Below are 26,493 nucleotides of genomic sequence, written 5' to 3'. Positions count from 1 at the left end.
CTACAGTGAGCTGGTTCCCTTAGAACATCACCCTCTTCTTACTCTCAAAATAAGTGTCTCTTTTTCCTTTCCTCCCCATGCAAATCTCTGGCATCAATAGTAACAATAATAATAGTATCTCATACTCAGTAGCTCCTTATGTTTTATGAAGCATGTTAAAATCCATTAACTTATTTTGAATTTCATAGTCATCCTGGGATGCCAAATACTATCTCCTCCAAATTACACTTAAGAAAATTATAGCCCAGTGACGTCGAATGACTTGCTGGTGGTTTCATGCCTAAACAGTGCTATATGGCCAAATCTAGAAACTAGGCTTTTAGACACTAAATTGAGTGTTTTACATGTTTCATTATGCTGACATTTTTAGCAAAACTTAGGTTATCGGAGAGTCAGTAAGAGAAGGTCTTTTACTCCCTGAGAAGTAACATCCAGTGACTATTTCTGAGATGAGCTCTAAGCCTGGGTTGATTTCCAGTGAACTGAGAGTCCTGCTTATTTCTGGTGCTCTAGCATTGCTTGGGAGCTCCTGCCGTGGGAAAATGGCTGAGTAACCTATTGGCCTCCATGTTGCCCAAATGAACATTGCATCCTGTATGAAAAGTGCCCTCTGGGGTTGTGAAAAGTGCCAGGTCCTGCTATGGTAGCTAAATGTAAGATAACCTTTCTGTGGAAAGCAAGCATATGATGGCAAAGAAATGGTTTTGTGAACTATGAAATGATCTACAAATGCAAAGGACCATATGCCTTGCACATCTTGCCTGCTTGAGTAAATGAATGATTTTTCTTAGTATCTCTCTGTGAATATTCGTTTATTTGATGCTGCAGCAGTTTGCAAACTCTGTTCACTCTTTTGCACTGCAGCCGAGAGATACCCTATGGAGTTGGCATGTGTCATACAAATAATGTGTACCTATTTGCTATAACCTAGGCTGGGGTCTCACCTCACTGTATTTCCCACCAGTACTGAGCTATTACATTCTAATGGATAATCTAGGAAGTGAATACTTTCCTGTAAACCTCAAATTTTATTGAGGAACAGACATTTAAGTGTAGACACACACACACATACACACACACACACACACACACACACACACACACACACCCTAGGTTTTATTTGTTTTAATTCAAGCAACTAATGTGTTTGTGGAATGAGGAAGTCATTGATGGTTTTTTTACTATCCAAGACCTCGTCAAAAATCTGTTTCTCTTTCTGCCCTTAATCTCTTTCTGAGGTCTCCTGCCAATTTTTAATGTTGACCATTTCTCAATATTTTCAGTGTATAGTAGTACTGGAGTGCTTCACTCATCACCATGGCAAAGTCTACTTGTCATTTTGAGAAAGGTAAATGTGGATTTGGAAAATGTGGGACTTTGGGTCACATCAGAACTCTGACTTAAATTTCAGGTACCCTTTAGTTAGAAGTGGCAAGATACAGCTTATCTGCAAATAACTGTAATTACAAAGATAGAGCTTGTCCAACAAAGGTTTTCTGTTTTAATATCATAAAAACCAAAAGATGGAATCATGCTCCACAAAAGACTGCCTTTTCACATTCTAAAAATTATTTTTCGGCTCTATGTACTCCAGTTGGTGTGAATGCCGTTTATTAGCATGTAATATCTTTGTGTTTGTGGAGTAGAGGACTCTGCTGCTCTCTGCGTGTCTGTCTTGCTCTGTTTCTCTGCATTTTCATCTCCTTTTCCTTACCTCTTGTCTTTTCAATTCTTTCCACCTCCATTATCCTTTATATTAGATTAGATCTAACTTTAAAATTATTTGATGTATCTTTACATTTTATGTTCCCTGTATCTAATTTAAAAGACATGAAAAGTTGTAAACATCTCTCTGAAAATAAACTAAATTAAGTTTCTTTATACCTCCCTGACCCTCGATTGATTTTTTTTTTTTCTCTTTGGCTCAGCAACTCTCAACAGAGAGAAAAGTTTCCTTATCTCTAGTGTGGAAGATTGGACTAAATGTGCAGTGACCCTCAAACCTACCCCAGAGAGTAGCTCTTCCTTACAAGAGTGAGTTTTCCAATGATTTGCCTCTTTCTCTTCAAAAACACTAACAAAGTCTTAATTCAGGGCTTTTCAGATTTTCATTTTCCTTCTTTAAATTTCATTGACTGTGTATATAGATCCCATTATGAAGCAAGCACTGTAGCAGGAAGAAGAGTCTCTTTTAGTTAAACTCATAATACCTTACCTAGCTGCACACAAAGGGGGCATTTCAACAATTGCAGGGGACCTCAGAGCTATTAATAGTTGCCCATTCTGAAGGATTTCAGGAAAAAATTCCCTTAGACTTAAGGACAAACCCTAAAACAAGCTAGTCAGTGGTGGACCAGACAGTTGGGAGTAGGGGAGGGAAGATTGTTTAAGGTTTTGTTTTGCAGAAAGCTTTATAAATCAATCCTACCTACATTAAATAAAGAGAGGGAAGCTAATATTGTCTACCAAGATATGAATACCTTCTCTTTTAAGCTTCATACGCTCCTTGGTGACCTCATCTCAGATCTATAGGCAAACAAAGAAGTGTTGCTTTAGAATATGAGAATTATTGCTTCTTTCCCAAGATGCAGTCCTTAAACAGAGGAATCTGAAAACACGTAGAAAATTGCTGAAAGGAGCAGGTTAAACAGAAAAGAGGGACAGTCTCTTCTTCTGCTAAGGTTTCAGCACCATCTACTGTCCAGAATATTAATCCTTCCCCACATTGCACTGTGTGTGAATGGGCACTTGGTTGTTCTTTGCATGTAATCACAATGGAAAGCATTGTCTTTGGAATTCATTGTCCTTGTCTCAAGGTGTACACTTCCTTTCTTTTGTAGGTTAAGTAAATATTTGCTTACTGTGTATCAGTAGATGCAGCCCAATGCCCAGTAGATGCAATACATTCATTTAATCAGCAAAGATATTATTATGCCATTCTTATGCATTGACTATGATGAAATTTACTGTATTTCACTGACACTAATGGGATTTTGGGGGGACTCTTTTGCTCAGTGAGTCATAAGAGAGAGTTCCTTATGTGTAGTAGCTGAAAGAAACAGAAAACATTCTAATTATTATTTGATGAAAATGTTTCTCTGTGGGTAAAAGATATCTGTGGTTCCCATTTATGATTCCTTTTTATCTTCCATCACAGTCAAAGGCCCACCATAGAGTAATTTTAATTATATCTTGACTCCAATATACAATGTATTTAATTTGTCATTGAGAATAGTCTTTTCCTAGTCCTTTTAGATTGTCATTTCTTTCAAATCATAAAGAAAGCTTCAAAAAGGAAATGTGAGAGGGCAAATTTATCATATTTCCCCCTTCTCTCTTCTGTTATTACTTGCTATTTTGCTTGAGGAAGTATTCTTGTTCATAACAGAAGCTTAGGCACCTGCAGAAAATTCTTTGCATTTAGAAAGACATCCCAAATGAAAAACCCTGCTACTGAAACATGGCACAAATCCAAACCCAGGATGTTTGCTTTCCCTGGTGATGGGTAAAAATGAAAACAAACAAGTTGACCGTGAATGACTTTAAGACAGATTATATCTTGCTTATTAAAAACAAACAAACAAAAATCTCCTTATTAATAGTTGTATCCAAGTTAGAGACTTGGGAGGCAACCAAGAGTGTTTGAGTGTCATTAAAGCAGTCTTCATAATTAAATAGGTGCTTTATGCTACACATTTTGACCAGGCAAATCTAATAACTTTGAATACCACTTGGCTGCTTGTTTTGCAGGCACCTATACTTGGCCACCCTCGATTGGCTTGTGCATAGTAGTTTCCATTTGTGGCAGTCAAGCTTATTAAACAGCTCTGCTTTGTGTTTTTCCTCCAGAGCTTGAAAATAGATTGGTAAGCATTCCGCTCAGAGGCGATTTGTAAATTGCTTTACAGAAGGCTCAAGTTTGTACTTAAGCTGACTGGGGTCAAAATTTGCCTTGTGTTTTCTTCTGATGTCATTTGTCAAGTTGCACACATTGTTCAAAGAACCAGGTCACAATACTATGTGGCAGTGCTTCTTGGTAAGAATCGATTAAAAATGTTGACTACTGAAAGTGCCCCATGCCAGTGCTGCGTTATTTCTGCCACCTAAGAGGGCAGATTTACTTGTCTTTAGCCAAAATACACTTAATGTTCTTTTCCAAGTTGATTCCTCTTCCCTTCTTCATACAACAAAGTCACATTTTAATTATGTTAACAAAAAGAGAGGTAAGATACATAAGGGTCCTATTGAGAGAACTAGCCTGTGTTTTAAAATTATAAAAATTCTCAATTTACAGCCATAGTTTCTCAATGGAAAACAAATCTTAGTGAAAAGTAAATGTGTCTAAAAGAGATCAGATGTGTAAAGGATTTTCCAAAGAGCAAAATTATAAGCAAAATAGATATTTAGGAACAAACCACATATATAGATGTCTGATATTATCTGAGTGATGATAACCTGAACAGATTTTATTTCATCAGGCGATTTTGGCAGTTAAAGCTTATCCCTAAAATCAGGACTTGGAGCTGATTTCCCATCCAGGAACCTGGGGCAGACAAAAAAATTTCTACCCAGATTTGAGACCTTTAAAGGACCTTTACCTGTGGCCAGAATGGGCAGCAAGACCACCCCATGAAAAGAGAGTCAGACCTATACAATATAGGGTGCAACACCCTTTATGTTGCTATGCTGTGAAGCACAAACCCCAAATTTTTCTCATAACCCGACTGACACCTTTACAACCACACAACAGGGAGAGGTGCTGCCCATGAGAAAGAAAAAACTTCACTTCTATGATGAACTTCCAAACCAAAATTACAAAGACCTTGAGGAAGTCTGCCACCATTAGAGACAGTCACCAAATAGAACAAATGGCACCTTCAAAATTACCAGTAATACAACCACCTAAAAAGGACTTGTAGCTAAGTGTATGTAGATTCCTCAAGGAAAACCTCACTTACCCCATCCATCATTCCCTACTTCCCTCCCTAACTTTTTAACAATGGATTTATTTCTGAAAAGTAACTTACGAGGAAAAGAACAACTGGAAACTGTCGTGTTTTCATTTGTTTGTTTTGATAGCTACTTTAAAATGTAGATCTTAATGACCCAGCAGAGAATAGTAATTATAAAATTAATCAGTGTTTCTTCTATTTAAGGATGAATAATTCTCTAAAAATGAAATAGAATTTTAAGTATTGCCTTGCTTCTGACAATAGATATTTTATGAAAGCATTAATTCAGATTTTCTCCTTGGTGTGAAATGCAGAAACTCAGTGTTTAAATTTTAGAGAAATGATTCATTTGCTTTTTTCATTCTTCTTTTTATAAGTAGCATAAAACTTTAATTTTTAAATGGCATATGCTCTAGGATTAGAGTTTACCATCTGTTTTATTTTATTGTTCTGTGGAGTACTCATTTTAAATATTTACATTTTAAGTACTAAAGGAATCTGAGCAACCTTCCCTTTACTGTGTGGCACAGAAGTGTAATCACAGTGGGTGAGAATGCAGAATGGTGAGGTGGGTTGGAGATCTGTCCAGAGGCATGGTTGTGGGTGGATATAGAAGTGGTGGGCACAGGAGACAGCTGGCAAGGTTGGCAGATTGATTATACTGAACAATATGTAAGTTGATTCAGCAAATTAGTAAATATTTTCAGGATAAGATATAGAAATAGTTGTAGCTGTGTATACATGTATATACACACAGATATTTCCTAGCTCTGTTGGCTGAGAGGGTCTAGGATCAATGACCCTCAGTAACAATAAGCACATTGGATGTCCACCTCTTGGTTTCTCAGAGCCATCCTCCACTAAAAAAGAACCCGAGGTCCCTAAAGAAATAGACTGATTCTAGGGCTATTTCAGAAAAAAACGTGTAATGTGAGCCTTACTGGACCAGAAAGTAAAGAAACACTTAATGAATAATAGTAAAATGTCAAACAGACAAAGAACCCAACTGAAAAGGACTCCCATAGGCCAAAATGGGGACAATTTGAACATCAGTGTAAATAATGATAGTAATATATTACCACCTGTCAAATAAAATAAGCCGTGAATTTATCCTAATGTAAGTGAGTGCATAAATAAATGGGGGAGAGGAGAAAGCTTTTCCTTAGAGTAGAATGTCATCTGATGTATATAGATATGTAGAAGGAAAGATGGCAGTGAAGAATCACCGTTTGACAACCATCATTAGAGTCATTAATTCAGGCAGGAGTCTTCAATGGATTCTAAGGCTGGTGAGTACAAGTTTGATGACCATCAGTGACTAGTCTAATCTTGTAATATCTCCCGACAAAGTACTCATTATTTATTTATTTATTTTAGTTTATTATTATTTTTGAGGCAGAGTGTCACTCTGTCACCCAGGCTGGAGTGCAGTGGCACGACACTGCTATCTCTACCTCCTAGGTTCAAGCGATTCTCGTGCCTCAGCCTCCTGAGTAGCTGGGACTACAGGCTCACCACACCCAACTAATTTTTTTGTGTGTGTGTGTGTTTTTAGTAAAGGCAGGGTTTGATCATTTTGGTCAGGCTGGTCTCAAACTCCTGGCCTCAAGTGACCTGCCTTCCTTGGTCTTCCAAAGTTCTGGGATTACAGCGTGAGCCACTGCAGCCCCCAAAAGTACTCATTATTTACAAGGGTAAAAATGGTATGAATAAAATGGGGAAGCCAGGCAAACACCACCATATGTATATATGTATATACATATATATGTGTATGTGTATATATGAGATTGTGTGTGTGTGTGTGTATGTGTGTATGGTGAGGAGAAGGGGTGTATATGTGTGTATACTCACATATATGTATGTATGTATATATGTATCTGGAGAAGAAAATAAGCAAATACAGTAAAATATTAGCTACTGAGGAGACTATCTGAAGGTAAAAAAGTTCTTCGTACTTTTCTGGCAAACTTTCTGTAAGTTTTAAATTATTTTCAAAATAAATTATTTTTTAAAATCAAGGTAAAAGTATGAAACGTGGCCTCATAAGCAAATTCAGTAGTAAACACAGATGAAGGGCTGGTGTTTGCACGGTGAGTGCTGAGTTAACCTTCAGGTGGCTCCTTTTTAAAATTCCGTATTCAACATAAGTCAGGATAAATGATAAGAAATACTTCATATAGCTTCCTGATTTATAGTACTTCGAGATACAAGGCCTTATTTTTGTCAGTTTCCAACAGGGCCACACACAGATCTTCCATAACTTATTTTTAACCAACTCTCAAGAGTAGGAACAGAACTAGGCACCAGGGACTTATAAAAGTGTAAGATGTAGTCCCTGACTCCCAGAAAGCTGATTAGTTACAGGGGGAGAAGCAGGACACATGTAGAAAAGACAAATGATTTTGCACAACACTGCACTAGCTTTGTGTTGAGGAAATAAGAACAGTTAATGCTGATGAGCTTCATGAAAGGACAGGATCACCAGTGAACAGGGTGGTTTTCTAACCTTTTTACAGGTAATGTGGGGAGATGACTAGGATTCATGGGCTCTTCAAGACAGCAGGCTTTTCCCAGCCTGGCTGGCCATTGGCAGAACCTGGCATCCCCTCTCTGAGGGCGCCCACCTCTACCTGAATACCTCCAGAAATGGATATTCATGTTCTTCTGAGGCAGCCCATTTCCCTGTTGGAGAAGTCATATTAGCAGCAAGTTCTTCCTTCTGTGGAGCCAAAATATACCTGTTTGTAGTTACTCTTTGCTTTCAACTTTGGGGCAATGCTAAATAACCCTAGCTTATCTTCTGCCTATAAGCCCTTCATATATTTAAGAACTTTTGTCATGGGTCTCTCCCAATATACCTTTCTCATGCCAAACACCTTTAGTTATTTTAACTGATCTTTCACTAACCCAGGTGTACTAATGTGTCAATGAATTCAGAACATGTACCTAGTAAGCTGTGGTCTGACTAATGCAAAATACAACCAGATTATTACCTCCCTAAATTGGAACACCACGTGTTATTAATGCAACCTAAGATTGCATTGCCTTCCTTTGACAGCTGCATGGACTCCATGGGCACCGAAATGCTCAGGTGTGAAACATGTGAGCTGCCAATCTCTCAGCATGTACCTAGTAGCTGATTTTTTAAGTGTCGCTTCTTGCCTTTATCCCTATTAAAGTTTGCCTAGTTGAAAAGGTTGGTCCCACTTGAAACCACTGTGAATCTTGATCCTCATCTAATGTTTAGGGTATGCCTTTTACATGTGTGTTTTATGAAAAATTGATAGTTTATCTTGCACTGATTTTTATTGGAAAAAAAAATGGAGCCAACTATAGAATGTTGAGTTTCATCCCTAGAGATGCTACCTCAGTATTACTCTCATCATTAATCAACAGTCTTTGCTGTGGCATTTAAATATTATTAAAAATAATTCTGGCTGGGCGAGGTGGCTCATGGCTGTAATCCCAGCATTTGGGAGGCCCACGTGGGTAGATCATGAGGTCAGGAGTTCAAGACCAACCTGGCCCAGGTGGTGAAACCCCATCTCTATTAAAAATACAAAAATTCATCCGGCATAATGGTGGGTGCCTGTAATCCCATGTACGCGGAAGGCTGAGGCAGAGAATTGCTTGAACCTGGGAGGCAGAGGTTGCAGTGAGCTGAGATTGTGCCATTGCGCTCTAGCCTGGTGACAAAGTGACAAAAAAAAAAAAAAAAAGAAAAAAAAATTATCTGACCAGTCCCTTTGTGTTATTTGAGGTGAGCTTGCTGCCCGCTCTTTGACTAGCTCCAGGCCTTTAAAGAATCCCATTTTTTAAATTCTTCCTATAAAAACTAATTTAAGAAAAAAAGATACAACCCTACTGAAAGCCATCATCAAAACCATTACAGTCAAGAAATTTGTTAACAAAAGAGATGTGTCTCCTTCCACGAGTGAAAATGACTAAAACACACATTAAATATTATCTTGATAGGTACCAAGTGAATATATTAGCACTGTAAATGAAAGATAAAGAAATAATAAACTAAAATGGAAGAATTGGAAGTGTATTAGGAAAGCAACATCAAAATGGAATTCTTATCCTGTGGACCCCAAAGCATTTATTTTTGCAGGTAATAAGAACATCAGCCAGGTGTGGCTGCTCATGCCTATAATCCCAGCACTTTGGGAGGCCAAGGCACAAGGAGCTCTTGAGGCCAGGAGTTTGAGACCAACCTGAGCAGTGTAGCAAGACCCTTTGCCGATAAAAATATAAACCATCAGCCAGGCACCAGTGACTCACACGTGTAATCCCAGCACTTTGGGATGCTGAGGCAGGCAGATTGGCTGATGTCAGGAGCTCAAGCAAGACCAGCTGGGGCAACATGGCAAAAACCCCATCTCTACCAAAAATACAAAAAAAAAAAAAAAAAACCACAAAAACAATTAGCCGGGCATGGTGGCATGCACTTGTGGTCTCAGCTACTTGGGAGGTTGAGGCAGGAGGATCATTTGAACCTGAGATGCAGAGGTTGCAGTGAGCCAAGATTGCACCTCTGCATTCCAACCTCAGGGACAGAATGAGACCCCATCTCAACAATAAAATAAAACAACACACTAGCCGGACGTGGTGGTCCATGCCTCTAGTCCTATCTTGATGGGAAGATTGTTTGAGCCCAATAAATTGAAGTTACAGTGAACTTTGATCATGCTGTTGTACTCCAGCTTGGGCAACAGAACAAAACCTTGTAAAAAAAATGCAGTGTTTTAAAAAATAGAATTATTATCAAATGGGCCCCAAAACACTTCTTTTTACAGGTAATATGAACTATATATCAGAAAGTCTTTCCACAAACAGTGAAAGTGAAAATGTAATAAGGTTTGTAATTTATACGTCTAATTGTGGATCTGATTATTAACTAAGTACTTAATATTATTAAAAATGGTGGTTAATAACATTACTCATGGTTGTTATAATCCTTAAAACAAAGCACTTGGTTTCCCTTTTGCCATTTATACATTATATAAAACACTGCAGAAAGTAAAAAATTTATTTTTTTTACTCTAGGAGAATTAAGCACTTGGTAAATATATATATATATATATATATATATATATATATATATATAATTTTTAAAATATATATATATTTTTAAGTATCGATCCTCTGAGTTCAAAATTTATCAATCTACACAGTATGAACCAACCACCATCAGGAAAGTTTAGGGATGTTGTTGGTCCTATTTATTGTTTCTATTTAATTACATCCAAATCCAGCCATCAGTTTACATTTTGAGTTCTAATTGCCTTTGAGGGTTCTATGCACAGAACAATAGCTCAAGTGACTCTTCAGAACAGAAGTCATAGATGTAGGTTCTTCCCGATCTTGATGAATTAAAACCAAAGGAGAGGAGACAGTTTGTTTTGCAGGAAGCCATCTGTTTGTTTGTATACAGGGTTTGTATTCAAATTTTAGGAAATTAATCAAGGAAAAAGCATCAAAATTCACAACACAGAAAACAAGAGTACTGAACAAACATATACTTTGAGAAAACCAAGTTACTAATGAGATTTTGAACCTCTTTAGTTTAATCTTTTCTTGTCCCTAGGAGACCTCTCTGGTATGTGTACAGTGCATGAGTTTGCATTGATTCTTGCTACTTCAGGGCTCAGAACATGAATCAGCAACAAGTGCTAAGTTAATGAATTAGCAGCTGTCAGCACAACAACTGTACCAACATAATCCTTGATTCCGGAAACTTCTCTGGTCCTTGGTTAAAAGACAGCTAAGTTTACCAATAATAAAAATCTGTCCCAGATCCCTACATGTGCATAAAGAGGTAAACGTTTCTTTAGAAAAGGAATGCCATTCAAAAACGTGAGCTAGAATTTCAAATGGCTCTAGGCTTTGGGGTATGTGCCAGCTCCTTGCTGCTTGCCCAGAAGTTGTCATGAGATAGGGAGACAAGACTGTTTTAGGAACTGGAGCCTGGACATTTGACTCCACACTCATAAGTTTAATGTATAAGCTTAGAGCTAGAGCCAGCATTTTAGGCATAAAACCATCACTCCTGTTACCTGTCTAAGGCAGTAACTTCATTATTCATGCAGTGAAGCCCTCTGCAACCATCTGCACCCCATGGCAGAAATTCTTTGAATTCCTTCTGCATTTAAATATCTTCAGTTGACTACACATAATCAAGAGTGCAAATTGCTGTATTATGCCCTTAGACTTATTCTCTGCATGATTTGTGTGTGGATATCATGTTTTCAGCAAAAAGAAAGGCAGAATTGCACAACAGACAATATGTTAACAACTCTTAGACATCAGTCTGCTCATCTGTTAAATAGGGATGATAATAGTACCTATTTGTTAGAAATAAATGAAATAAGCCATGTAAAGTACTCAACAGTGCTAAGGGACTCAGTTATTATGAATGTTCTTATTCCCTCAGCCTCTGTTATGTCTGCTATCCATGTAACACACAATCCATGCTTGGTGGATGAATCAACAAATAAATGAATTAAAATGAAAATCTAAATTGCATAATCAGTGGGCAGCTATTTAAAGTAGAATTAAGCAACATGTTTATCAAATAAAACCCATAGAAGTATATCAGTTTAGCCTGGGATCTGTTTCAGTCTTCATTTTATACATGAGGAAAATTTATAAGTCAAAATGGGGCTAATCCTTGATGTTTGCTTAGAATAAGATTTGTACTTACCTCTTTTCCTCATTAAACACACACACACACACACACACATACACACAACTTTGTCACTATCTATTCCTGGTTGTTGGTCAATCAATACAGCAGATTTTTATTATGTAGCCCTTAAAAACCTTGAGTTTTTAAATCAGGGGTTTTCCATCCCATTATGTTTTTGCTGTACCTGTTGTCCACTTCTCATTTCATGGACATCACTCATTCAATAGTGACTAAAAGCACATTAATCCACTTATCATGAACTTTTCCTATTTTTAGGAAACAAAAAGTATACCCCACTACTATATTATAACTTATTTAGGATAGAGATTTCCTTTTTCTAACTATCTGAAAGGTTTTCTTTCTGTAGTTGGATAAAAAGATAGAAAAATGGTTTTAAATACTGTCTTTAAAGAAGAAATTTTAGTGTGCGTTATCAGTAAATAAGACAAAAAATTCTCCTATTATTTATAATTTCAAAATTCTTAGCTGCTATTTTAATCCAAGAGGTTCCCTGAATAAATATTTATATACCTCACAGCCTATGACTATGGGAGAGGATTAGTCAGTGTTCTTTTATTGTTTGGTTTGGTTTTGATTTGTCTTCTTTGCAATTGTTTCATTGGCTTGGTTTGGTTTAGTATATAGAAATTTCTGGAATATGGCTTAATTCAGAATTTTATTCTTTAGGCACGTATATGGCCTTTATATTGAATTCAAACTGCTTCTCACTATTGTACTCTCTGACACCATTTATGAAATAACGTTGCAGAAAAATAAGGGAATATGTGTGTAAATGTAGTTTTGGAGTTTATAAACGGTCTCAGCTAAGCAAGCCTATTCTATTCCCAGTTTAAACTAGAATGTAAAGGTGAATTTTAAAGCTAATTGATGGTCCTTATTTTAAAGAAGTAATATACCTGTATCATTTTGTCAGTATGTTCATTACAGCATTATTTATGATTTCTAATTATAAACATTAGAAAATGTCTAATAAAATTTGCTAAGATGCCAACTAGTTCCAAAATGGTTCAAATTATAAAGTTAAAGCAGATTATAAAACTATGTTCAAAAAGGAATAAATGCGCCTATATAATATTAAGGAGGACAAAAAGGCAAATCGTATGTGTCTTACGTTTTAAATGGTGTAAAACAAAACAGCTGAAAAAGTATGAACCAAAAAGACTGGGGGAAATTATGCCACCATGAAAATAGATGTTTTATCTGGTAGGATTTATTTTTCTGTTCCTTCTTTTAATTTTCCTGAATTTCCTAAATTCCCTATACTGAAACATTTATTACTTTTACAATAGAAAAAAAGAGCCCAACAAATTTCAAATCAACATGAATTTTGTTCTGTTTGCACTCAGCTTTCTAGTGAAAGCTTTCTATGTGGCTTTCTAGTGAAACTGGAGAGATAAGAAAACCTCTTCAAAGAGGCAATTCAGAGCAGGCTGCCAGAAAGCTCCTTCCATAAGCATCTTCAGAGATCTCACCTCCATGCTCCCCGGCTGAGTTCTGTTGCTCTGAGAAGATTCACATAATGAGTGTTTTCATCTTTTCATATTAAAAATGACCTCCTGGCCTGAGTCTGAGCTTCCCAGATGACTGAGGTTTGCTGGTCACAGCCTCAGGAAAAATAAAGCAAAATTACTTAGTATTTCATCCTGCTCTTGGAGTCTACATTTTATTTCCACACAAGCTCACAGACTTTGTTGTTGTTGTTTGTTTTAACTCTCCAGATCCAACAAGGGTAATGGTGCCCCCTTCCAGTATGGATGTCACTGTTGGAGAAAGTATTGTTCTGCCATGCCAGGTAACACATGATCACTCGCTAGACATCGTGTTTACTTGGTCATTTAATGGACACCTGATAGACTTTGACAGAGATGGAGACCACTTTGAAAGAGTTGGAGGGGTAAGTATTAATATCAAACTGTCCACAGAAAACGTGGTATACAAATGAACTTCTCAAAACTGACTCAAATCAACTTGTTTAGACCAACTTAACAATATTTTTAAAGTTAATATTCTATAATTTTGTTCAAGTAATCTTATGGCAAGAAACTCTTGGTTAATTCTTGTTCCTTTTTGCACGATAAATGTGGCATCACTCATTGAGCAGCCCTATATGGCAGGATTGCTCTCTATCTGGCACCAGTCCTATAGGTTCATTATTCGTTTTGTGTATGAAGTAAAAACTGAGGTTCACAGTCATTGGATGACTTGTCTTGTCCTCGTAGCTACTGAATTGCAGAACTCAGCTTAAAATTTCAAATCCCAAACTCCGTGTCACATATCATACCATATACCTTAGAATCTGATTAAGAAAATACCTTACGGATAGTTTTCTTCTGTTTGTAGGCTGCTAATTAAACTCCCTTTGACCTCGTAGAAGGCTCATCGTTGTGAATTTAGGCTTTTCTTTCTGTTTTTTGAAGTCTCGCTCTGTTAGCAGGCTGGAGTTCAGTGACGTGATCTTGGCTCACTGCAACTTCCGCCTCCCCGGTTTAAGCAATTCTCCTGCCCCACCTCCCAAGTAGCTGGAACTACAGGTGCACGCCACCATGCTCAGCTAATTTTTGTATTTTTAGTAGAGGTGGGGGTTTCACCATGTTGGCCAGGATGGTCTCGATTTCTTGACCTCGTGATCCTCCCACCTTGGCCTCTCAAAGTGCTGGGATTACAGGTATGAGCCACTGTGCTTGGCCAGGTTTTCTTACTTGTATCTGAAGGTCTGATTGGGTTATTTACTATCTCCAGGTAATTTGAATTCAAAATGATTGAGTTTTCAAAATGCCTTACTTTGCATAACTGTGTATTATCATTGAACACATAACAAGAAGAGGTTAAATCTGGAAACAATTTGTGTCTATCACAGTCATTCTCAAAAAATTTTTTTCTCTTTTAACACAGCTCTATAGTCCCACTGATAATAAAGATTGACTCTGGCTGCCATTTTTATAAAGGAGTCCAACCAAAACATAGCAGAACATAAAAATGGGGCCGTGATTTGAAAAGCCCTCCCCACTTTCTACGCTACCATAAAAATCTGTCCATCCCCTCTATGTTGAGAATAAGTTTCTGAAGTCATCCATATGATACATTGAAAGCATATTTTCTACCCAACTACAGTACTAGCCCTATTCATTACATTCTTGCTACCTTTAGCAAACAGAGTTTTTGCAGTTAAATCACAGAACACCAAAAACCATTTCAATGACTGTTTCCTCAATTCTATGCCAAGTGTGGTATCTGATTGGTACAACTTTAGATGGCACAGGAAAGAAGTTAATTCATTACATCAGTGGAAGTCTTGGTTCACTAGGGATTATCTCTTGCAACCCTGATTGAGAAAAGCTGGATGAAATTGCCAATGTAACTATTCTGGACCTCTTTCACATGGTTCAGCTTAATAACTCTGGCTGAGAGAAATATTAACTACTTCACAAAGACATTGGAGATATTGAATATTTTGAGATCTAGGAAAGTGCATAGCCCAATGCCTACCACAAAAGAAGTGCCTGATAAACTTTAATGGTGGTATTAATTGAAAGAAGGGTAACGTTGATTGTAATAACAGGAAAGTATAAATTGAGAACATTCTTCATAAATTGAGCAGAATGTTCTCACATTAAAACCACTTTCTTGGGCAGGAGAGATATTAAAAGTGCTAAATCCCAGAATGGCACAAGCACCAACCAATCAGAACAGAAGCCTGACCAATCAAAGTGGATATCCTGCTATTCAGACACATGTAGCCTTTATGCTGGAATGGTGCCAGCACTGACGCAGAAACAAGGACTCACCCTACTGAAGTCAAACACTAATGACCACCTTTTGGAGAGACAGCGCTCCCTAGTGTTGCTCACATTCATCTTTCTATGGGAAATGTCTGTCTCCTCTGTTTAGTGCTAACACCAATCAACTCCTGATGAGAAATATATGGAAAATTAAGGACAGCACAACTACATGTGAGAATTAAGTGTATTAGCCACCAGGATCATTAATATCTGTGGACTCAGGACTTAACAATAGAAGAGATACGCAAGTGCAGTTCTGAAGTCAAATCTATTTCCATTACAACTTCCTGGGTCAGCATGGTTGAAATGTTACTTGCATAGCTAACCTATTGAGGTTTTAGAAAAGTTATTATTTCATTGTCCTCTGATACCCCTTGAGTATTCTGTAAGGAACAGAACGGACTGCAGTGGGGGAAAATAAGCAGATGCTGTTGTTTTCTTTGGTAGGAACATAAAAAATGTAGATCTTAGTTAATGGTTGGGTCTGGATGACTTCAAAGGGAAAGAGAAAGTTATTGTGGTCTCCTTTAATGAGACTCTTACCTCACTCCTGACTCTTATTTTCTTCTTTGTTTCAGTTTTACTTTAAAAACACAAATCCAGTCAAAATTTGTAAATAACTACAGTACATTCTAAATCACAAAATCAAAATTTTCTGTTAATAGCTTGCTGTGTTCTGAAATATCCAGGTTACAAGTTTCTTTGACATTTAAGCCCTTGATGAATAAAGTGAATTCGTGAGATGGTGTAGACATTTCCTTAAAGCCAATGTGGCTTCCCATCTTCCCTGCACACACATTCCCTGGGGCATATTTTTTTTAGTCCTGTATTCAAATGTGAATTTTCTGAGGTAAAGTATGTGACATTTCTTAGGTAGAGTATCAGTCATCATAATAATGATTATGATGCTAGTGATGATAATTTCTTATATCTGCAAAGTGCCTAATCATTTATCAGGTACTTTCTTACATGCATTTGACTTTTGAACAACACGAGTTTGAGCTGCTTGGGTCGACTTATATGTGGATTTATTTTTTACCACATTCAGATTGAAAATACAATATTTGTGGGACGTGAAACCCACACATATGGAGGACTGACTTGTCATATACACAGGTTTCAGAGGGCTGACTGCAAGACTTGAGTATGTGCAGATTTTAGTATACTATGGGTCCTGAGTCCAATCCCCTATGTCTACCAAAGGATGACTGTAATAGCTTCTTAATCCTCACAGAAATCTTGTCAAATAACTTAACAATTATTTTCACATTTTATTGAGCAATTATAAGACTTAATCTGTAAATAGTGGCATCTGGATGAGAAACCAAGTGTTACAAACAACACATTTTGGGTTAAAATATCACAGCTTTTCCTGAATTAGGAAGTATTTAACAATCATTTGACATGATTGTTTCACAAAGAAAATGGATCATGGCCATCAGTAATACCAGTTTTGAGTTAATCTATGTTTCACAGTTTTCAGAAGGCTTTCACATACACAGATAATCTCATTTGATTTTCACAACCTAGCATGAAGGACAATAAAGGTCTTTCAAAAATCAGTAAATTAAGGCCAAGAGAGATCAAGAGATTTAGATGAAATCACACAGCAGGAATCAGCCCAAGAGAAGTAAGCACCAAAACTGTAGCTCTTCCTTCACTCCACACTTTTGCATCTCTTCTAATCCTGTTTCTAATTGGCAGTTCTATCTCTTCCATTATCCTTGGTAAATATGAATGTGACATGTTGTACTAAAACGATGGAGAGAAACCAAGTACACATTAATTTTGAAGGACTAATATCCTCTTTCTGGATGCTAGTGTAGTGTTACTGTCAATAACAGGAACTATATGGGTTCAAATCCTGGCTCTGCCATTTTTTAGCTAAGTGACTTTAGGCAAATCTCCTAATCTCTCTGTGCTGGAATTTCCTCGTCTGTAAAATAAGGATAACAGGAATACCTGCCTCAGAGGACATGTGAGTATTTAGTAAGTTTAATATAAATAAAGCACTTGGAAACTGCCTATCATATAGTAAATACCATTAAACATTATCCATTACTATCGTCATTGGAGAAATAGCAACAGAAGGATCTGTGTCAATTTCCTACTGTATGGTTTGGAATGGGAAAATGACAGAGGGCCGATATACGCTAAATTATCCGGTCATCCATTACGGGTTTAGAATGAAATGTACTTTTTCAAATCTGGCCTCTAGGGTGGTTGCTTGCTCAAGCAGCTGTTCTCCAAACTTTTGATTAACAGGGCTGTGAACCAAACTCCAAGGTGTAGCAGTGTTCTTCAGGTAAAATGCTGCCTTTGTGATAGCCTGTGGAATCATCTCCTCACATTTATTCAAAGTACTGTGCTGGCAAACACTGTAGGAATATTTCTGGGGCACACAGATATCCAGACCAGGATGTAATTAGTCCAGTTCATCTGCTAATCAAACTTGCATTTGGCATTTGGAATACAAATTAGCAGTGTTCCACACTAGATGAAGCTAGATTTCCTCGGAGAGTCTCATCTTCCTAATCCTTTAATTCAAACTTGGGAGCAATAAGAATGCTGGCTATAAGAAAGGGTTGTGCAGTAAAATGCAGATACCTCCAAATGTGGGCTTGCTTTCCTTTTCCAACTATAGAGTTCTAAAATATCAGAATGCCAGCAAAGGCTATACACTGACAGCGTGTCTGAAAAAACTCACAAAGCTAGATCAAGAGCCACCGTACCTCCTTCCAACGTGGGTGGCAAACTGCTCCAGAGACTCGGAGAAGCCAGACACCTGAGGTCTTGTCGAAGATGTATTCTGAGAATGTTGGTGTTCTTATCTCTCAAGCAGCCTCACATATTTTTAATAGGCTATGGGTTGCATCAGTAATGTTTTCATCAGCCAGTGTAAAATAAATCCATTAGTCACAGTGTCCTTCATGTGATAATGATATTTAGAGCTCATTAAAAAGTAATTGTAGCCACCTTCCCCTACTTTATCAGCAGGATTCAGCTGGTGATTTGATGATCCGAAACATCCAACTGAAGCATGCTGGGAAATATGTCTGCATGGTCCAAACAAGTGTGGACAGGCTGTCTGCTGCTGCAGACCTGATTGTAAGAGGTACTGGATTTTGTTGTTGTTGTTCTTGAAATACTTTTGTGATGTCTACTCTAGCACAGAGTTCCAAAAACCTCAGTGGTTTAGAACTATGGAAAAAAGTCAGGCAGAAGCTGAACATTGTGAACAGTGGCTAAAAGCCCACAGAAGTTTCTGGTGCATGTACAGTTCCTCAGTGGCAGTTGTCAGAAAATGCACCAAACACATCCAGTAACTTTACGCTAAAAATAACTCTTTCAAGTGCCCGATGATGGCTGTTGGAGTTGATATGACCTCCTAGAATAATTTTAGGTGAACAAAAGCATATAGTTTAAAGAGGGATTAAACTGTGCCTTTTTATGTTTCATCCAGACTAAATTGAATTAGTATCCTAGGCCACTGATATAACAGCAGCTTAAGTAAAATTATCACCAGGTTTTTCTGAGTTTCCTTTTTTCCCTAAACTTTAGAGTGCTGTTCAGTTCCTAAAACAGGGTTTTGGGAGAACACACTTCCTGACTGCCTGGGATATAGTAAATAAGCTGAGATGTAAATACTAAATTTTTGAGATTCTCTTGAATATTATCAATATGACCTAATTTGGACCTGAGAACTGTGACCCCTCTGGCTAAGCCACATCAATTGAGTACATTCCAAGCCTCATCAAACCAGTTGGCAAAGAAACTGTAAATGGACTTTTAAGAAACACTTTTAAATGAAAATTAAAATCTTCACAAACACCAAAATCCAACCTATGCATGCTCAGGGGCTTTCTATAGCATTAAAAGAGAGGCCAATCCAGACATCAAAATCATCTCATGGCTAGAGTCTCCTTCATTGGAATCCCTAACTGTTGGTGTTGAGGCATCTTTGGCCAGCAGGCAAAGTGCATGGCAAAACTTTGAATGCAAGAAAATAAAAATTTAGGGTATGAGAACTGGAGGCAGGGTTAATCTGCATGCACAGAGAACAAGGTATTATTGGAAGCCATTAAGAGTGTTGCTATATCCTCTTGGCATAAAGTAAGCGGGGAAATGTGTGGGAGTTAGCAACTTAAACTAATTGTCAAGAGAGGTTCAAGAAAAATAGTAGTTCCAATGTGTCTGCTTTGTTCCCCTTTAAATTGCCTTTAAAAAAAACTGTCAGTAACGGTGTAGACAAGGGCTAGATATGAGAAAAAACTTTTAACCTAGGTAGATCTGCCCACATAATAACTTATAGAAATGTGTTTATTTCCATTTTAAAATACACCAGTGCTGTTCTGCTCTCCCCTTGGGGACAAAAGAATTCTGTTGCTGAAAATGTATCCTCTATTTAATTAGGATAATGTTCAGATTAGCAGTTTAAACACCAATAAATTAGACTAATAAATATTTAAATCAGTAATACTTGAAGTTCTTGAATGATATTTGTATACTTCATTTCACAGAAAATAACATTAAATACCAGGAGGAATTTGCAAACGCAGTCTAAAAGAAAATCTAGTCTAATCAGTTAATAAGGCCAATAAATTAATATGCCGTTTAAAACCATAATCTTTCATTTTATCTCCTTCAGCTCTGCCCTTGCAGCTTTTCTTACACATTACAGAGAAGGGAGGCAGGAATGTATTTCACTACCCTGAAAGAGATTTTCATATTTGAAACTATAGCAGCTTTGAGTCTTGGCTCCAGTTTCTTTGATTTTCTGAGGCCTGCTCTATTTAACGTATAGTACTCTAATGGCAGCCAGAAAGGCCACCCTTCCTGAGGGAGAAGCAGACCCCAGAATCAAACCAATCTTCTCTTTGCCGTTGCCCAGGACAAAATCTTCTACATGCCACTGAGTTTGTTATCATTTTGTTCAGAGGACAAACATTTGTACATTTTTCATTTTGAAAGAGGGAGTCAACTTCCCCAAAACAAAGTTGGTAAACACTCTGTAAGGTCATATCTACGCATGGGTAGGAACCAGGGACCAGAAGATAAAAAAGAACAAACAAATCCAGGAACGTACTATCTTCTCTCCAGTGGCCAAATTCATACCAGCCCTTCATTTCCTTCCTAAAGAGAGGCTAACAATGAACCTAGGTATATCCTATTGATTTAATTCTTTGAAGAGTTCAGAGGGAAACACTTTTCTATTTGTGGTACTTAGGTTTTAAAGGCCATCGATGCAGTATCCATAAAGAAAAAAGGTGGGGAATGCCAGGATGAGAAAACTGGTTAAAAAAAAAAATTAAATTGTCTTCTAGACTTTATCTGGTTAAAAGGGGTCCCAAGACCAAAGGTTACATCAGCTCTATCTAGGTGGCATTAGACTGACATGCTGAAATGTCACCATGGAAAATTAATCAGTTCCAGGATACAGATTTCCAGACATTTCATTCAGGAGTGGGAGGGAGAAGATAAATTTAGTCTCACCTGAGGGTCTATAAAAATGATTTTTAAAAAAGGAAAGAGAATTTAGGGCATCACGTAAAGGGTGAAGGAGTGAATTCTAGAACAAAGTCTAACTTCAGGAAATTGCCGTTAACTTTGCACTGCTCTGTGAGAGGTCTCTTTTTTCCCTGTCCCTGGGACATGGCCAGATAGGATTTGGGTAGTAGATTTGATTGCTAGACTGGGCATTAGCAAATCCCTCCTAGGAGTATCTCCTTATGCTCATCTAATGGGCATGAGGTTTGTCATTATGTCCTCTCACCATCACCTTCCCTCCCGAGGTGGTCCATTGTACCTTGTTAAAAATGCATTTAACTGCCTGGTAAGAGATTTTCATGTTGGAAAGTAGGATAGCTGTGGGTCTTTGCTCTGGCTCTGTTGATATTCTGTCTTTACCTGCCAGCTGCTTTTCATCCCTCTATTTCTTTATTAGTTTCAAGCCTTCATTTAAATCTGATTTCTTCCCCTTTCCGTGATTTAAGTACATGGACAGAAACAATGAACATCAGGAAGAGAGGTAGAAAAATACAGGTATGACTTGCAGAAACTGCAAATGAGGGTCTTTAGAATCCAGCTCAATTTTGAGATTGCTTTGAAGAAGGGAGAGCCTTGACTCTTGCACACTGGCCATTTTCACAGCAGTTCCCTTGCACACAAGTGTGTGCTCATGTGGCATGCAGGGTTGGGGGTTGAGGAGAGTGCTAGTAATTACAGAGCAGTAGAATGTGCAGAGCAACACTTTAACCTTCAAAGTTTTAAAGCCATTTCTGCTCAAATCTGTATTCTCAGTGGTAGAAATAACAATTTCTAGCAGACTATAATCTTTATAACATCAGGAGCAATATCTATCTTTTCTCACTACTATATCCTCAAACAACACTGTCTGATCCATAGTAGGAACCTATAAATAGATAATGAATTAATGAATATGGACCCTTATGGTACCCCAATATTCTCTATTAACATTAAATATGTTGTTGTAATTATTTATTTACCTATTAGTTTTTCATATTAAACTGTGGGCCCCTCGAAGGAAGAAGCTGTGTCTCATTTATCTCTGTGGCTTCCAAGCCAAACAAAGTTCCCGACACATAATTGGAACTCCAAAGGATTTAACAAGTGATGAATCTGTGAGTGGGTGTATAAATAAATGGGTCAATGCCCCATTCAAATATATGGATCCTTTACTTGGGTATTTGAATACACTGCTCCAATTCTGGGGGGTCTTTCTCTTTCCCAGGTCCTCCAGGTCCCCCAGAAGCTGTGACAATAGATGAAATCACAGACACCACTGTTCAGCTCTCCTGGATACCCGGGCCTGACAACCACAGCCCCATCACCATGTATGTCATTCAAGCCAGGACTCCATTCTCCGTGGGCTGGCAAGCAGTCAGTACAGGTACCATATTGGATGCTCCGCTCAGTGACATCGGGAACTCAGCATACCAGACATAGCACTGTAGCAAGGAACATCTAAGTTCTCATTCAGACACTACTACAAATGATATATTATGGCAGTGTTTCCTAAACCTTGGCCAACTGTACTATCATTAATATGTATTTTTTTCTTTTTCTTTTTTTCTTTTCTTTTTTTTTTTTTTTTTTTTTTTTTTGAGACAGAGTTTTGGTCTGTTGCCTAGGCTGGAGTGCAGTGGCACAATCTTGGGTCACTTCCAACTCTGCCTCCAGAGTTAAAGCGATTCTTGTGCCTCAGCCTTTCCAGTAGCTGAGATTACAGGTGCCCATCACCAAGCCCAGCTAATTTTTATATGTTTAATAGAGACGGGGTTTCACCATGTTAGCCAGGCTGATTTCAAACTCCTGACCTCAGGTGATCCGCCCACCTTGGCATCCCAAAGTGTTGGGATTACAGTGTGAGCCGCTGCACCTGGCCAATATTTTTCTTTGTATCAAATCACAGTTGTTTTTGTTTTGTTTTGTTTTGTTTTGTTTTGTTTTGTTTTGTTTTGTTTTGTTTAACTCATCCTAAGCAATAGTATCTGTGAAATGGTATGTCCAGGCCAGGTTTGGTGGCTCACGCCTGTAATCCCAGCACTATGGGAGGCCAAAGGGGGTGGATCACTTGAGCGCAGGAGTTTGAGACCAGCCTGGGCAATATGGCAAAACCCTGACTCTACAAAATATACAAAAATTAGCCTGGCATGGTGGTACATGCCTTTAGTCCTAGCAACTCAGGAGGCTGATGTGGGAGGATTGCTTAAGCCCAGGAGGTGGAAGTTGCAGTGAACCAAGATCATACCGCTGAACATTCATCCTGGGCAACAGTGAGACCCTGTCTCAAAAAAAAAAAAAAAAAAAAAAAAGATGTCTGTTGTGGTGGTTACATATATATTTTCCCTAACACATATTAAAAATATATTACTTATAAAAAATAAAAATAAAATGCATCAATCTGTATCATCTAAAATCATCTGTGTAACACTGTGGTACACTTTGGAAAGCAGTGGATTCTGCTTGACTATAGTCATAGGCTCTGTAAACTTTGCACAGTGCTCTCAAAAAAACAATAACCGAGGACTATAGGGAGCCTCTTCACTTGCTGCTCTTCTATTTTGAGACCAGGGTCTCTGCCACCCAGGCTGGAGTGCAGTGATACAATCACAGCTCACTTTAGCCTCGACCTCCTGGGCTCAGTAATCCTCCCACCTCAGACTGTTGAGTAGCTGGGACCACAGGCAGATGCCTGCATACCCACCTACTTCTCTGAAACTTTTTGTGGAGACAGGGTCTTGCTATGTTGCTTAGGCTGGTCTCCAACTCCTGGACTCAAGAAATTCTACTGCATCAGTCTCCCAAATTGCTGGGATTTCAAATGTGAGCCACTGTGCCTAGCCCCATTGTGTTAGATGGATAAATTTGGGGATAAAAAGACATGAGATTTCTTTTTAACCAATTTTACAGATTCTCTAAAAAACATTGTTAGCAGCAGCACTTTCCTCTGGTTTCCCAAAAGTTTCATAGTTATTTATCTTTGTATCTTAAATAATTCTTACACCATCCCCACTTCTGTCAGTACCTCCAGATTGGCTCATTTTCTTATTTAGATTTCCTTTAAGGATAAGTTGGATGAACAAGTAGTTATTACAAACAAAATACACAGTCCTCTAGACAGCAAAGGTAGCTATATGGCCTTCAGGTTTTAAAGAATATGCCCAGTGTTGTGCAATTCATATGAACCTTACTGATTTTAACTCCAGTTTGTTTTTTCATTTTAGTTTACTAGTCCTTAGAAATGGGTTTATGTGTTTTCTACTGCAATTACTGAGTCACAGCAGTGCTTTAAGAAGTAAAGATGAGAAAAATATGGAAGTTAGGAGATGAATTCTAGTCCTGACTGCTAATCAGCTGATCTCTATACATCTACATTTTTCCTATTTTGTTAAATGAGCACAGTAAGAATTGTTTAAGAATGAATATAGGCCAGGCATGGTGGCTCACACCTGTAATCCCAGCACTTTGAGAGGCCAACGTGGGCAGATCACTTGAGCGAGTTTGAGAGCAGGAGTTTGAGAGCAGTCTGGGCAACATGGTGAAATCCCATCTTTACTAAAAATACAAAAAAAAAAAAATAGACAGGCATAGTGGCATGCACCTGTAGTCTCTGCTACTCGGGCGGCTGAGGCACAAGAATTGCTTGAGCCTGAGAAGTGGAGGTTGAAGTGAGCTGAGATTGTGCCACTGCACTCTAGCCTGGGTGACAGAGAGACCCTGTCTCAAAGAAAAAAAGAATACTTTCACCTTTCTCACAGGATAGTTGAAATAACATTATCTGGCACTACATAATAAATGTTGAAACACATGTGAAGTGGTGATAGTAATGATTGAGACGGGTAGCTTGGAGCCTTGAGGACTTTGTGTCTTTTACGATGTCATCTGCAGGTAACTGATTAGAGTGTGTTAGTTTAACATACAGAGATAGTTCTGAGATTACCTCACTGAAACAGCTGTTGGTGCGGCTAATATCAGAATACTGACACTTCCCTGAATGCAGTAACAATGAGGATGGGTGAATGTTCCTGTCTTCCTTCCTAATGTAATCTCCGCATTTGTTTTCTGAGACCCTTTGAAACAGCCCCCACCTTTTGTTGTCTTTCAGTCCCAGAACTCATTGATGGGAAGACATTCACAGCGACCGTGGTGGGTTTGAACCCTTGGGTTGAATATGAATTCCGCACAGTTGCAGCCAATGTGATTGGGATTGGGGAGCCCAGCCGGCCCTCAGAGAAACGGAGGACAGAAGAAGCCCGTGAGTAGCACCCGAGATTCAGATCATCTGTTCTGCCAGCTGCTGTTCCTTAGGGAAAGGCTTTTAATTCTTGCTGCGCTTCAGTGCTCATGCGGCTCTGTGTTAGCATACCCTTCCCCTTAAATGATGATAATGATAGAAATCAGGCCAGGAGAAGCCCAGTTGCACATGCAATGGGTTTCAATCAAGAGTTAAGTTTCTTCATTAGATCCACCTGTACAGCAAGAGACACACTGTGCTTAGTCCTCTCAAAAGCCAGCCCTTTCTTCATTGGTTCTTTTGTCACCAAGATTCTAGCAGAATTTCAACAAAATGCCCCGCATTTCAAATAAAATTATCTCACGTAAGTAACTAATGGCAAAGAATAATTTCTGGCTGCTCTGGGCACAGCCACCATGAGGTAGCCTGGCTAAGAATAAAAATAAAAAATAATTTCTTCCGAAATGTTCACTGAGATTTTCTTAGGGTATAAATCATTCCCAAAAACTAAGTTCCAAAACATCCTGCTAATTCAAACAAGACCACTCAGCAATTCAGTATGGCCCTTTGCATATACAGCTTGAAGGAGCGTAGGGAGAGAAGAACAAGTTACAAGTTCATCAGGGTCAGCCATACTTTTTTTTTTTTTTTTTTTTTTTTTTTTTGAGACAGAGTCTCGCTCTGTGGCCAGGCTGGAGTGCAGTGGCACAATCTTGGCTCACTGCAGCTTCCGCCTCCCGGGTTCAAGTAGTTCTCCTGCCCCAGCCTCCCAAGTAGCTGGGACTACAGGCACATACCACCATACCCAGCTACTTTGCATTTTTAGTAGAGACTGAGTTTCACCATGTTGGCCAGGGTGGTCTAGAACTCCTGACCTCAGGTGATTCACCCACCTCGGCCTCCAGAAGTGCTGGGATTACAGGCGTGAGCCACTGCATCTGGCCAGGGCCAGCCGTACTTTTACTTATCTCATGTAAAGCAGGAGGCCTACGTGTAGAGTTCCCAGCTGTGGAGAGGCCACTGTGTTGAAGGAATAGCAAGGCCCCTGCACAAATGGGAATTCTGACCCTACTCTCAGAAAAACAAACTCATCTAGATCTATTTGATTGGTTTTAACCAAGGAGATGTACCCAGTCGCCAGCCACATACCCCAGTGAGACATTTTTAAACGTGGCCCAGAACGTTTCAGTCACATGGTGACGACAATAGACGTGGTCCCCTGCTTTCTGTTCCCCTTTGAAAATCGCAATTGAATTAATTCCCCTCAACAATCCTGAAGTGGAAGCTCACGTA

At 38.4% G+C, this 26,493-nt stretch overlaps 1 protein-coding gene across 12 annotated transcripts in view; it reads left to right on the top strand.

Annotated features, from left to right (window-relative positions):
* The window catches only part of CNTN4 (contactin 4), a 979,069-nt gene that overhangs the window by 930,517 nt on the left and 22,059 nt on the right, over window positions 1–26,493 (top strand). For 11 of the 12 annotated variants that reach the window (XM_074404876.1, XM_074404882.1, XM_074404881.1 and 8 more), the window contains 4 exons: window positions 13,383–13,558; window positions 18,438–18,558; window positions 22,195–22,353; window positions 25,072–25,221. In XM_074404876.1, the coding sequence (XP_074260977.1) occupies window positions 13,383–13,558; window positions 18,438–18,558; window positions 22,195–22,353; window positions 25,072–25,221 (606 nt within the window). The remainder of the gene's footprint in view (window positions 1–13,382; window positions 13,559–18,437; window positions 18,559–22,194; window positions 22,354–25,071; window positions 25,222–26,493) is intronic. The other variant, XM_074404875.1, reaches the window with a different exon arrangement.

The sequence above is a fragment of the Saimiri boliviensis genome, chromosome 8 (genome assembly GCF_048565385.1).
Source record: "Saimiri boliviensis isolate mSaiBol1 chromosome 8, mSaiBol1.pri, whole genome shotgun sequence".
In the NCBI taxonomy this organism is placed as follows: Eukaryota; Metazoa; Chordata; class Mammalia; order Primates; family Cebidae; genus Saimiri; species Saimiri boliviensis.
Note: the sequence above shows the minus strand (reverse complement) of the source record. Positions and strands in the feature narration are given on the sequence as shown.